At 39.5% G+C, this 14,642-nt stretch overlaps 1 protein-coding gene across 5 annotated transcripts in view; it reads left to right on the forward strand.

Annotated features, from left to right (window-relative positions):
• Positions 1–14,642, forward strand: part of magi3a (membrane associated guanylate kinase, WW and PDZ domain containing 3a) — a 105,201-nt gene that overhangs the window by 68,934 nt on the left and 21,625 nt on the right. For 3 of the 5 annotated variants that reach the window (XM_077609106.1, XM_077609272.1, XM_077609354.1), the window contains exons 4-8: positions 7,801–8,007; positions 9,154–9,325; positions 9,725–9,804; positions 10,791–10,848; positions 13,020–13,126. In XM_077609106.1, the coding sequence (XP_077465232.1) occupies positions 7,801–8,007; positions 9,154–9,325; positions 9,725–9,804; positions 10,791–10,848; positions 13,020–13,126 (624 nt within the window). Of the gene's footprint in view, positions 1–7,800; positions 8,008–8,969; positions 9,326–9,724; positions 9,805–10,790; positions 10,849–13,019; positions 13,127–14,642 lie in introns of those variants that run through there. The other 2 variants (XM_077609194.1, XM_077609446.1) reach the window with 2 other exon arrangements.

Below are 14,642 nucleotides of genomic sequence, written 5' to 3' on the forward strand. Positions count from 1 at the left end.
GGGGGGGGGGGCTGTTCGGAGGGACTTTATCCACGGCACTCGTAAACGAACAAACAAATTTAAATTGACATGGATTAATATATACAGACACTCAACATTTAATGTAACTTCACACAAAACTGAATTCTAATTTAGTTGTAATCTCTTTTACCTTTGTAACGGGTTGGCCCCACCCCGACGTTCCGCCGGAGCCTTCAAAACGAACGCATCAAGAGTTGTTTGGAACTTGCCGCTTCCCCGTGTCTGATTACTGAGTGTACATATATTCCAGATCTTTTCTTTGCAAAACTCTGCCGATCCATTGTTGTTTACCTGGTATGTAAATGTAGACCAAAGTGGGGGGAAAAACGGGTATGGAAATGCAAAGTCCGCCCGGTGCTCGTAGAAAGATTGTATACAAGAAAGAGATGCAAAAAAAGACAGTGCCATGGCCACCTGGCTTGGTCGCATCACGAAATTTTGACCGCACACGGGCGATGATGAGTTCTCTGCATGTATACTGCATACCTGGAACTTGGGTGGGCACTCTATAAATCAACTGAAATGCCTGTTCTGGTATTAATTTGCCCTTTAGTGGTTGTTAGAATTTTTTTTCTCTCTTCTGTTGCATTTCCATCAGAATAAGATTTTCTTTTGACTCATCAGGTGGATGTAATGATCTGCTTGCATTTTTCCATTGTTGTTTTATCATCTCCATAAATGAAAATTATCCCATGGTAACATTATATTTTGACGTGTAAAATTTTCATTCATTAATGTCATCATGGTAAAACAAATACAGTTGTGGTCAAAAGTTTACATACACTTGTGAAGCACATATTGTCATGGCTCTCTTGAGTTTCCAGTTATTTCTACAACTCTGATTTTTCTCTGATAGAGTGATTGGAACAGATACTTCTTGGTCATAAAAAAACATTCATGAAGTTTGGTTCTTTTATGACTTTATTATGGGTGAACAGAAAAAAAGTGATCAAATCTGCTGGGTCAAAAATATACATACAGCAGTGCTAATATTTGGTAACATCTCCTTTGGCAATTTTCACTTCAATTAGGGGCTTTTGGTAGCCATCCACAAGCTTCCGGCAAGCTTCTGGTTGAATCTTTGACCACTCCTCTTGATAGAATTGGTGCAGTTCAGTTAAATTTGATGGCTTTCTGACATGGACTTGTTTCTTCAGCATTGTCCACAAGTTCTCAATGGGGTTTAAGTCAGGACTTTGGGAAAACTATTCGAAAATATTAATTCTAGCCTTATTTAGCCATTCCATTACCAGTTTTGATGGGTGTTTGGGGTCATTATCCTGTTGGAACACCCAACTGCACCCAATACCCAATCTTCAGGCTGATGACTTTAGGCTATCTTGAAGAATTTGAAGGTAATCATCCTTCTTCATTATCCCATTTACTCTCTGTAAAGCACCAGTTCCATTGGCAGCAAAACAGCCCCACAGCATAATACTACTACCACCGTGCTTGACGATAGGCATGGTGTACTTGGGGTTAAAGGCCTCACCTTTTCTCCTCCAAACATATTGCTGGACCTTGTGGCCAAACAGCTCGATTTTTGTTTCGTCTGACCACAGAACTTTCCTCCAGAAGGTCTTATCTTTGTCCATGTGATCAGCAGCAAACTTCAGTCAAGCCTTAAGGTGCCGCCTTTGGAGCAAGGGCTTCCTTCTTGCACGGCAGCCTCGCTGTCCATGGAGATGCAAAACACGCTTGACTGTGGATACTGACACCTATGTTCCAGCAGCTTCTAATTCTTGGCAGATCTGCTTTTTGGTAATTCTCGGTTGAATCTTCACCCTCCTGACCAATTTTCTCTCAGCAGCAGGTGATAGCTTGTGTTTTCTTCCTGATCGTGGCAGTGACAAAACAGTGCCATGCACTTTATACTTACAAACAATTGTTTGCACTGTTGCTCTTGGGACCTGCAGCTGCTTTGAAATGGCTCCAAGTGACTTTCCTGACTTGTTCAAGTCAAGGATTCGCTTTTTCAGATCCATGCTGAGCTCCTTTGACGTTTGCATCTGATGAGCCTTATTTAAATGGCCTCAGAGAAGTCACCTGCTGTTGTCACTTATAATCACTCACAAGATTTTACGAGGCCATGCTATGAAGCTCATTTCACTGACACAACTTTCTAAGTCACCAAAATTGCTAATTTGTGTTGCTGTATGTATATTTTTGACCCAGCAGATTTGATCACTTTTTCTGTTAACCCAAACAAAACAAAACCGGAGCAGGGAGAACTGTACCTTTGCGGTGATGTATGCAGTGTCACACATGACGATCCGACAATGACTAACCACTTCCGTGGAGCTTAAATACACACATCAGGAAGTAATCAAGGATCACTTGCAGCTGCTCTAACCTAACGGCAAGCGAGCCGCTCCTGACACACTCTGAATTAGTGGCCAGCCAATCGCAGGCCACGAGGAGACGGATAACCATTCACGCTCACGCTTACCCAGGGGTAATTTAGAGTGTTCAATCAGCCTACCACGCATATTTTTGGAATGTGGGAGGAAACTGGGGTAGCCGGAGAAAACCCACACATTGAATGACCAACCTGGGATCGAACCCAGGATCCCAGAACTGTGAGGCTGCTGCGCGAACCACTCAGCTGCTGGGCCAGGCGAGATCAACACTACAGTATTATAAATGTGAGACAAGCCAAGTTAATATGTTCCCAGGTGATTTGCTCGGGGTGTGGGTGCTGTTATGTTTAAAAGGCCGTTGTTTGCTCTCTCTCTCTCTCGCAAATGGGCCCAGGTGACCAGGCCTTCAACCCTGAAGCCATAAAACAGCCGGATGAGTAATGGAGTAGCTCTATACTTCCTCTCATAATGCAGCTACAGCATCTTTACTCTATACTGTTACTCAACATTACAAGCGCTAGTAGTATATATACGCGCCACAATAATTTGACTAAGAGTTGACATCTACAACAGCAACAAATAAAAATTAGGGATGAGTGTACGATAAAGCACTTTCGGGAACTCAGTCAACTTTTATGTTCATTGTTTTTGTGTTTGGACAGAAAAGTTATGAAACTACTTCATATCTAGAAATGTGTTCTCCTGTGGGTCATTGTCTGGAGATTTTCCTTTTAATTTGGGGGCATTTCTTGTTGTCCATTGTAGTCCAAATGGATTCGTAACCTCGCCATTTCAATAGTGCTGAGCGACGGGCATTCACAAACAATCTTCACAGTCATAAATGACAAGCAACAAGTTAATTATAGGTCTCCTCTTTGTTCATCCTTCTGTATTTACAGGTCATGCACTTAATTCAGGGTTATTTCTTGTACATTTTGGGGCATTCTGGGATCACCTCTTATACATCATTCTAGTCAACCACTTCCATTCAAAAATAATCTTTTCAGTAACAGAGTTTCTAACTCTATAAGCATAAAATATGTCAGATTCATTTAAATGCCAGGGTCACCATTACAACATACATTTTTGCATAATATTTAACCTGTGTCAATTATCAATAAAAGATGCCATACAAATTCTGTGGAGAAAAAAAACATCAGAATAGTAACCTACTAAACAATAACTGTAGTGCCTCGTACTATAATGTAAAGAAATATCTAAAAGGACCCGAGAAACCTAATGATAATAGTTTAAATATCCTTGCTGGACTTCTTGGATACAAGAATAGCCAGTGGGCTACTATAATCATATAGCGGAGCTATTGCAATTATAAATTGTCATAGGCAGCAGTGATTTATAGTTTACTCGTCTGGTATCGTCCATGCCTTTGTGTCAGCAAAAGACGGTGATAAAATCCTCGTTAAAACAAATACTTCATCCTCCCCCTGACAATCATGGATGCCACAGGAAATTTAATTTTCCACCTCACTGTTTCGCTGCACCACAAAGCTCAGTGATTGTGTTGCATACTTTGTAAAGTCATGAGGCTAAGCTGCATTGCTGTTTATTATGAAGATACAAGTGGGGCAGCAAGCCAAAAGTCACAGAGATGGAAGAGTACAGAGGTTCTCTGCTGCCAACTGCTAAAGGTTTAGAAGTAATAAAATGGGTTCTCATTATAGTGTGGAGGTTTTGTTAAAGAGATGTCCCCAATCGCACCCTGAAAGGCGACAGAGGAATGCAGGGCTGGAATAGGTACCTGACGCCAAGGCGCTCTTTCCAGACCAAGTAAAATTGCCTTCACATGCCTGAGGCCGTGGCACTCGCAAACACAGCCTGGAGCATACTGGGCACTGCCCCAGAGTTTGCAGGTCTATCTTCAATAATTAATGAGGGATTGTGACAGAGGCTGGCAAGGAGATAAAGGCTAATTCATTTGCTAAGGTTAATTGGCAAGACCAATGACAAATTTTTGCAGTGAACGCCATTTTATTTGTTTGAAACGGTGCCATTCATTAATCTATAGTGATTCATCCTTTCACTGTTCGTTTTTGTGTTTTACAGTTTTTTTGCTGTGTGCAGTATGCTGCTGGCATTCAATCACCTCCAATTGTGTTCCAATTTACGATATACTCTCTACAAGTGCCCTGTGGATATGCTCTATGTTCTTTTGTAGATAAACATATTCCATGCATCTGGGTCTCCAGTCCACCTGTTTAAGACGTAGTCTATATTTTTCAGAGACACAAGAGAGCGACCCCTTATATCCTAACCTTCCTGGCGTGACAATTTAATTGCATCTAGGACTGACCAACTGTTAATTATTGGAGTCCAAATACTTTTAGTAAGACTGGGCAACATGATGAAATGTAAAGGAATGGTTTTAAATAGTTGCAGTCTTTTCCAAACAAAGACTATATTTATATTAAATAATAATCAGCATAGCAAAATGTGGAAATTCACAGTTGCCCTCGCGGTAGAGCAATGTCACAGATTCTTAGTATTATGATCATCTTAAGTTGCTGACATTTGGGGCAGCTACAACTACCATATTTTCTCGCGTACATGCCGTGTATGTAGCTAAAGAAAATTCTGAATCGAGGGTACGGCTTATTTGCGAACAAATTAGACTTGACATGCACGAAACTGCAAGGTAACAAAGACGAAACGCCATAACGCAAGACAATGCAGCTGGTACGATCATTTATTTCAAAATAGAGTAAAGATAAACAGATGAAATGCTAAACAGAATTTATTTTGACATCTATGAATGAATTTCAAGAAAAAAAAACGTATGTTGTGCTTACCATTGCTCGCTCAGGGCGCCGCCATATTACCTAGGGACGACAAACTAGAGGGCTTCGGACACATTTCCTGGTTGTACTGCTCACATGACTTCCTTTTTGAATTGGTCCACGTGCAGGCAACACCCCTTCGGAAAGTGCAATCCAGCAGACGATCCTTTCGATTCATACAGTATCTCAGAAATACCACGTGTGAGGATTTTTCTTAGGATTTTCCCTTCAAAGTAACACATTTGTACTCCCTATTAAAAACATGAATATGAAGGTGAAACTTGTGAATCAGGGGCGTCTTATACGAGAGAAATGGTAAAATTCAATGATTTTAAGGCAATTGTAAGGGTGCGGCTTATACATGGAGGCGGCTAATATGCGATCATATGTATCATGATAATAGGCATATTATACTTTTATTATCAAGGATTTATCTAATTTTGGCTGTTTCTGATGAACTAAAAACGGACAGATTCAAGCATTCATGAAGAAACAATCAATACAGTGTCTACATAAATTTGACAATTTGGGCCTCTTTATGTACACATTACATCACAGACATGAACACATGGAAAAACACTCATCCACAAAGTGAAAAAAATGGTGGTGATTATTGTGATATAAGGTTAATGTTGACTTGAGTAGATATGTCCTCATAACATTTTGAACAATATGATGAGACTGCCCCATACTCAACTTAAGTTCTGCACCTAGGAGGACCTAATCTAGACTTTTTTTTTAATTACTTATTGAGTATTTATGTGTGCACTTCACGGTGAAGCTTTAAATCTCATTATACATGTCTAATGACAATAAAGCTATTCAATTCAATTCAACGTCTTTATTTAATATGGCATCCATAATTTCTGCTTCCTTGTGGGTGCACCCCACTCATTGCGTCAGTATTCCCCTACAGCGCACACTTCTGAAGTTACTTGATTAACTATTCATAATTACTGTAAATTAACAAGGAGGCAAAGTAAACAAGGAGTCTTTTGGGGTTTTAGCTGATTGCACAAAGCTTTTTAAAAAACACTGACTCTCAAAGACACAGTACACTCATTAAATCAGTAAGAAAAACAACTAGCCTCCAGATGCTTTAGTTTCCCTTTTTAAGATTGTATGGTTTTGGCCATCTCTCCAAGATCTCCTCAAGCTACCACTTGCATTGTGACTAATAATCTTACCGCAATCACAGCCACATGTCTCCTTGGGGTCCCCAAACACCTACTATTGATGAGAATGAGTAAAAGTATGTCATGAGGAGTACAATGTTAACACATCATATTCCAATAACGAAGATAGAGGCATACAAAAAGAAAAGCGGGGTGTGCGTACCTGTGTGTGAATGCCCCTTCTGGCCTCATTTACAGTGTGTTAATTAGCTCATTTAACATAGCAAAGCTACGTCCCTCGATATGTCCCTCGATATTCCCCTCATATCTTTCTGTGTCCTCATCTTAACGGGTCAAACCCTCCAATGGTGTATTTGAGGAAGGATGAAAATGATTGGAGTTCTTGCTGCACTGTGGGCACTCGCTCTGTGTAGTTAGCTCTGCACTGCCTTGGGCACCAACATGACAGGAAAGGATGATGGACTTTAAGATGAGATCACGTTTTCACGAGTTTCTTTTTAACTCTCTGGCTCTCATTGTGGAGGATGGACATCCGATCCATTTAAATTGGGATACTTCTAGCCCTCCTAGTTAGGATAAATTTCACATCTACCACTGTCAGTGGGAGCACACGAGTTAACAAGCGTACTCCTTTCTATGTTTTAGGGACTCAAGTCATTACATAACAGATTAACAATAATTTAAGATGACCACTGAAATTATACATTATAAAACATGGCTTTACAAAGACAGAAATGCACATGGCCTCAACTTTACTTTGCCATTAATTTTTTTTAGAAAGTAATGTGCGCATAATATGATATGATAATATTTTCACTATATTAAAATTTGACGATGAAAAAATTCGCACAGCGTCGTCAAATAGAATGTTTTGGTAAAAAAAAAAATTCATTAGCATCCAGAGGTTGCAATTCTGAATGAATGAAATATTTGTGTCACCTATGATGAAAAATGTAACGTCAGAATAACAACCTTAAGAACAATTCAAAATGAACAAGTTTAGTTATACAACAAAATAAATATCATAAGCTCAGACTTGTTCGAGAAGGAGTAAGAAGAAGGAAAACTTATTTACTGCTAGCTCTTCCTAATAAGCTTTTGTACTCCAACGATTTATTTATATGAGCACTAATACAGTGGTGTTATAATATAAAAGATAATAGGGAAAAAACTGAATGAAAATATCAAACAACTACCCTGTAATACGAAAATATACACCTACCTTATCATATTTACACCTTAATCTAAACTGCAAATTGTTGAGTGTGTTGTACTGGCCATATAGAGCTGCAAAACATTTTTTTGTCAAATACAGTAAATTAATAAAAATCCTAGGTCATAATATATCTAATAAGATTGTAAAAAAAAAAATAATGCTAAAAATCCAAGATGAGTGATTTGGTGTGGACAGGCAGTCTTACTTTTTGAAGCAGTATAATTTAGTAAGTGATCATTTTGTGAATTACGTTTCAAATTTGACCTCCTCAGGTAACTACTATGGCACACCTAAACCGCCTGCCGAGCCGAGCCCTGTACAGCCAGACTTGGTTGACCAAGTATTGTTTGATGAGGAATTTGACAATGAAGTCCAACGAAAGCGCACAACCTCAGTCAGCAAAATGGACAGGAAGGACAGCGCAGCCCCAGAGGAGGAGGACGAAGACGAGAGACCTCCAATGGTCAATGGACAAACTGGTGAGATGAACACCAATTTAGACATTTTCATTCATACTCACCATAATAGAGAGCAAAATATTACAAGTTTGTGTTAGTGGGTGAGTTGGAGGCTGTGTTACCGTGGGAAAATATGCATTTGAATATTTATTCAATTCATTCCCTACTGACTATCCACACAAGGACCCTGGGTGCAGCAGCCTATCCCACCCAACTATGGGAAGGAGGATAGGGACACCCCAAATTGGTTGCCACCAAATCACAGGGCACAAAGAGATGAGCAACCATTCACACTCACACATCAATACAAAATGAAAGCAAGGATGACACAGATTTGGACATCCAATGAAAATATCTAGAAAACAGCCTTTCATTTACTGCCCTTTCGAGATTGTGCATTTCTAGATGATGGATGGCTTTCTATACTGAGAGACATGCTAGCAAAAGCAGGCAAGGGTCAAGTGTGTAAAGGTAATTGAGCATGCAGCAAGATACACATCATCAATAGACCTGCGGGTGGTAAAGGAATTTTTCAGCCTAACAAAAAAAATGAAAGTAGAGTGACATTCTACAGAGCCATTGACTATACCTGTGCTGTACATCAATTAAAACCATTTTGGAAGCAGAAGTGTTTGGTCGTAATAACGAGGCCACAATTTCAGAAAGACACATTTTATAGCTATGCCAATGAGTCCCAGTGGATATGCAAACAGCACAATCAATGACCTGATGAAAATCTCCAGAATTTTCAGATAAGAGCCACACTCGAACTCGATAGTAGCAGAGATGTGGCTGATGTGGCCCGGCTGTAACATCGGTCAGCTCTGCCATTGCCCGGGAGGCAGTTCCCAGTATACCGCTGCTGACATGCAAATTCAATGGCAATTGCTATTCTTCTATGTGTACTCTCTCTTTCTCTCCCTTCCCTCTCTCTCACTCTCTTTACCCTTTCCTCATTTGGTGGGATGCAACCATCCACCCAGTGTGCAGAGGAAGAGCAAGTTGAGCAGCGGCAGGGCACCATGCAAGGAGCCCAGAGGAGACCCTATGGTTCCACATTCTCACCTCCCGTCTCCTTCTCTTTATACCACCTCCCATACCCCTATTCCCATCCACTTCCCCTTTCTGTCTCTGTGCCGGTTTCGCTGGCGGCATGTCGGGCTGCAGCAGACCCCAAGGACAAGGTGGATTGGAGGAAGACTGTGCCCAGCTACAATCAGTCAGCTGGTGCCATGGACCTGCGAGCCTGGAGTGCAATGGCGCAGGACGATAGTCAGGAGCCCCTGCCAAAGAACTGGGAGATGGCCTACACAGAAACCGGCATGGTCTATTTTATAGAGTGAGTAGCCTTAACACTGCCTGGCTTTGCTCTAATGTCGCATGAACTCTCAGCAGTGCTCTGACTCCACTTTTCCCAATTTCCTGATCACCCAGATCATCTTTATTTACAGAAAAATAAACAAAAAAAATGGTCATATTTCCTTACGTCTTTAGTCAAATTATCTGGGGGCTCAGCAAAGCAAAAACAATGCATTCTCAGATTTTATATTAAAACACTATACATTGTGTGAACTGAAAATGTAGCTATAGTATCTCATTTCAATGAGCTTTGAAATCTTTCAGCTTCACAGAGCTCGTGAAATAGCTCTTGGGTATTGTGGCGCTGCTAATTGCTTAAATGTCTTATCTTTTTTGATGATCTTAAATAAGCCTTTAGATGAATTTTGCCTTTGCGCAGCCATAACAGCAAAACTACCACGTGGCTGGACCCGCGGCTCGCTAGGAAGGCCAAGGCTCCAGAAAAATGCGAAGAAGGAGGTAGGATATTTGCCAGATTTCTTTGACTACCGTATTTTTTTGAGTATTTCTTTGCTCTCGCCAAAAAAATGCACAATGAAGTGATTAAAGAAAAAAAAAACAATAGTCCACTACAAAAGTCCTGCTAGAAGACTAGTTGCATTTCTGGTGGTATTTTTTATTTGATCAAAGACAAGAGCAAATATTAGACATATTAATGACATGGAGAACAACAGGATAAATAAGCATCAGACGGTTATTCTGATAATTATGGCCTAAACAACACGCGCTAACTGGTTTACTAAACTCTGGATCTCACACAAAATCACTACCGAATCCATTAAATTCTTCTCCTAAAATCACCTCTGAACAACTGCACCAACACTAAGTGGAAGGCACGCCTAGAGCGCCCTTCTTGCAGCTATCAGTGTGGAGGACTACGTCATATGGTCAAAACTATGGGAAAGAAGTGTGTTTTGTAGTCCAGTATCTTATTTCTTTATAGAAAAGGCTTTCTTGCTTACTGAAGATCTATTGGCAACTTAACAAGTACTGTTTATGAGTATTTAGAATGAGCATACCATTGTTAGCATAATGAACGATTTCAAAGTTTCTAAGGGCTTTTAGGGTTTCCTTACTGAAAAATTGGCAACTGCTGTGGCAGCAAATGAAGAACAGTATGTTCATAAGTATAGGTTATCTCACTAAAATCGTAGTATACATCCAGAGAACTCATCATTCCAAGGACTTGCTCTTATTTGTTTGTAACACAATGTCAGGAACTTGAGATAACATTTATCTGCACATCTTCTAAAACAAAGGATACTTGCTGTATTTTCTAGCTCTTAACAATTCAACATTTTACTCTCATATCACTTCAACACATTTTCTATCATTTGAAAGCGATGCAAATCCAATTTTCCCCAGAAGAAATATTGTTGATAATTTTTTTAAAACATATTTAGTCCTAGAAGTCTTAATGTGTGTTTTACTCTTCTTGACCTTAGAGTTGCCTTATGGCTGGGAGAAGATCGAGGACCCCCAGTATGGTACCTACTATGTGGAGTAAGTTCACATCTCCAGGTTTTTTTGGGGGGGGGAGGGTGTAGATGGTGTTTGAGGCTTAATAAACAATGAACACTTTTTATGGTACTGAGTAGTAAGCAACATTGTGTTTATCTGTACAACCAAGGCAAAAGTACAGATGAGTTTGATGTGGATGATGCAATATGATGATATGATACTCATATATGCCCTGCGCTTTTGGTTCACACAGCCTTTTTCAAAGCAGCAAAAATAATAGTGTTGGGGCCCTGTGTGAGAAACAAAGGGATATTTCTTTGTGAACAAGAGTACAAATAGAGCTTAATGTTTCATTTTGCTCCCATTACTCTAGACAAAAAGGCGTAGGGGGAGGATCAGTGCCTCTGTTTATAAAAGAGGGTCAATGAGAGGCCGCATCTCCCAATGTCTTTGCTACTTTGTCTGGCCAAATATGTGATGTCTCATGATTTGCAGTGATGAGGGAGTAAGGATAGGTAGCAACGTGAGACAGGGTTACCAGATTGGAAACACTGCCTCCAGCCCAAGTTCGATTAAAAAGCAGCCTGAATTGCAACCTTTCACTCAAGTTATTCAACTCCACAAGCAGGTTAGGCGAACTTTAAATGTTTAAACTGCTTCCTTCCGGAACCGCCACATTTTTTCAAGAGAAACCCAAATTTTTGGTCATCTGTAGTGAACACAAAGAGACAGATGACCATTCGCACTGATCATTTTTCATTTTGTTACACAATTGTGCTATAATGTTTTCTAACCAGGTTGCTACTTTATAGTGCAGTTTCATAGTTTCCATTTTCACCTGCTTTTATTCAGGTGATAGTGGTTCTGGGAGATTTTTTTTCAAGATAAACAGTTGATTTTGAGGGAGACCTATGCAAGGATTCAGTTCAAGGTATTACATTAGTTGGTGTCACAAATAACATCAGTCCTCTCAAAAAGCAATGTAAAAGTCAGCCCCCTTCCTTTATTTTCCTCGTGTTTTTTTTTCATCACAATATTAACTGTTATGTAGTGTTCCCCTCAGGCAACACCATTATTAGTAACTAAAAACACCTACCGTATTTTCTCGCTTATTAGCCGCCTCCGTGTATAAGCCGCAAACTTAAAATTGCCTTTAAATCGTTGAATTTTACAATTTCTGTCGTATAAGGCGCCCCCTGATTCACAATTTTCACCTCCATATTCATGTTTTTAATAGTGATTTCGAATGTTACTTTGAAGGGAACATTTTAAGAAAAATCATCACACGTGATATTTCTGAGATACTGTATGAATCTAAAGGATTGTCTGCTGGGTTGCACATTCCTAAAGGGTGTTGCCTGCACGTAGACAAATTCTAAAAGAAAGTCACGTGACCAGTACAACCAGGAAGTGTATCCGTAGCATTCTAGTTTGCAAATCCCTAGGTAAGATGGTGGTGCCCTGAGTGAGCAATGGCAGGCACAAGTGAGTTTTTTCACATTTTATGGAAGATACGGTTTATTTTTTTAATGACGCGTTTCGTCTTAGTCACCTTTCAGTTTAGTGCATGTCAAGTCTTAATTTGTGCGCATAAAAGCCGTACCCTAATTTCAGGTTTCTTTGCGAAAAATACGGCGTATATGCGAGAAAATACGGTAATTTGTAATAATAATGAGAAAAGGTATGTGTAGAATAAATATATCTGGCTGCCACATATTGTAAAATTTATTCTGCATCTGCAGCAACAGTGTGGAGAAATACTGCACTATTTCTCTTGGTTTTTGAACCAGTAAGTTAAGGCGCTCTGAAAGAAAAAAAATGTTAATGCTCCAATTAAATTATAATGTTACTTTTCTAATATCAAAGGAATACAAGAAAACCTGTAAAAATGCATTATGTCAGCATAGTGTTTTACTTGCCTTCCTGAAAAGAAAAGGTACTTGTATGCATAATTGCAGTTTTCTAAAATAAAATTAAAAAAGGAATTAGGTTTAAAATTCCTCTTTCCTCCCTAAAATTCCTCAAGATGAAGAATTCATAGGGAAGAAATACATTATTACATGTTCATAATCCTAATTCATTTACCGGTGAGCACAGTAAAATACATACTTTGCAATTTCGACCAAACAAACCATTTTGAAATAATGCAAAGTACACAAACCTCCAAAAAGCATTTGTCTCCTATTTAGTATTCTCTGTGTACCCACTTGCAGCCACATCAACCAGAAGACTCAGTTTGAGAATCCAGTGCTTGAAGCAAAGAAGAAGGTTAGTGTGGAGATGCCTTCTGCAGTATCCTCAACAACGGCCACATTTTCAGGTGAGTCTCCAAAAAACAAGGGAGAGAAATAATGTTTATTGTCAAGTGCATATGGATGAGTTTTTCCTGGCATCTTGTACTTTTTCATAATCAAAATGTGCCCTATCCAAATCTTATGCCTCGTGCTGAGGTCTTTCATGACTTGACAAGTAGCCTATGAACAGCAACCATGTAATATAATAATAGTGCATTTGAATAATAGAGCTAAGCTGCATTGGGCCAAGAAACTCATTTTGGCAGGCATATATGAAATTCTGCCAGTTCGAAGGTCCTTTTGAACCAGGTTCTCAGTAGTAAAAAAGTAACTCATGATAACATAATTCCAGTTATTACATCTTTTTTTGTTATTTTTTTGTGTCTTAACAGTCCTGTGGCAAACTTTTTTTTAATTTCAATAAATTAAAACTAAATAAATAATAATTTAGTAATGCCCAGGTTGCACTTTTTTCAAGTTACTATTCTACTTGTCAAATAGCTACTTCTACAGTAGCTGGAGTTACTACAATGACTCTTATTGTTAGGGTTATCCAAATGTGCCAGTCATGTGAACAAGTGAAATATTACTCCTAAAAAATGAACAATGTTGGCCTCTAAAAAGAGTATAGTAGGTTACCTTAGTGATGTTAATAAGTAATCATCCCCCTAATGTTCCAAAACGCAGAACAAATGTTGTTTCAAAATGAGATTTTTTTCAAAAGTATCAGTTTGGCTGGTGATGCAAACGACAAATGTTGGCATGGGACCTTTTAAGTGACACTTTTTTTCTTGTTATCACACAGGCAGGTGGTATTTGTTGTTGTCTACACACATAAAACACAAGGTCATTCATGTTCCACTTTCCACTGATTTCGACCTACCACACTGTAGTCCATGGATGAAACAGGCTTTATTTGTATGTTGCCCACCTCTGCTTCAACACACCATTTCCACCTTTCTGCCCTTGTTAATGAGACTGAATAACAAGTAGTGTGCTTGTGGACGTGCGTGAAGTGGCTTCTAAACAGTGCCCTGGCAAGACAGTCAACCTGATCTATCAGACAAAACAGAAAGAGCAAGAGACAGAGAGAAGCCGAGCAATGCACTATAATTATAGAGCTTACAATCCAGTCTGACATTTTATATAATTACTTCACCCCCGAGACATCGGACTGTCCCTGAGCGTCGGACGGTCTTGGTGAATGGCACACAGCTTAATTACCATCATGTAAACATGACGAGAGTGTATCATTTACGCCACAGTGTGGTGTTTGGCGTTGTTTTGTTGAAAAACGATTCACACAAATGATTGGATATTTTAAATGGGCGTACAAAAGTCAGTACCAGTACATAAACTGATTAATTCCATTATCACAAGTTCAGTTTAGTCAGCCGTGAGAGTCCCATCTGAGGATGAAACTGCAGAATGCTGTTACTCATTCAGGAATCTTTGACAAATGATGGAGCTAGAATGTGGAGGAGGGAAGGCAGAACATGTCTTCTATTTACAGTGATACCTCGACATACGAGCACCTCGACA

This window comes from Stigmatopora argus, chromosome 1, assembly GCF_051989625.1.
Source record: "Stigmatopora argus isolate UIUO_Sarg chromosome 1, RoL_Sarg_1.0, whole genome shotgun sequence".
NCBI lineage: Eukaryota > Metazoa > Chordata > Actinopteri > Syngnathiformes > Syngnathidae > Stigmatopora > Stigmatopora argus.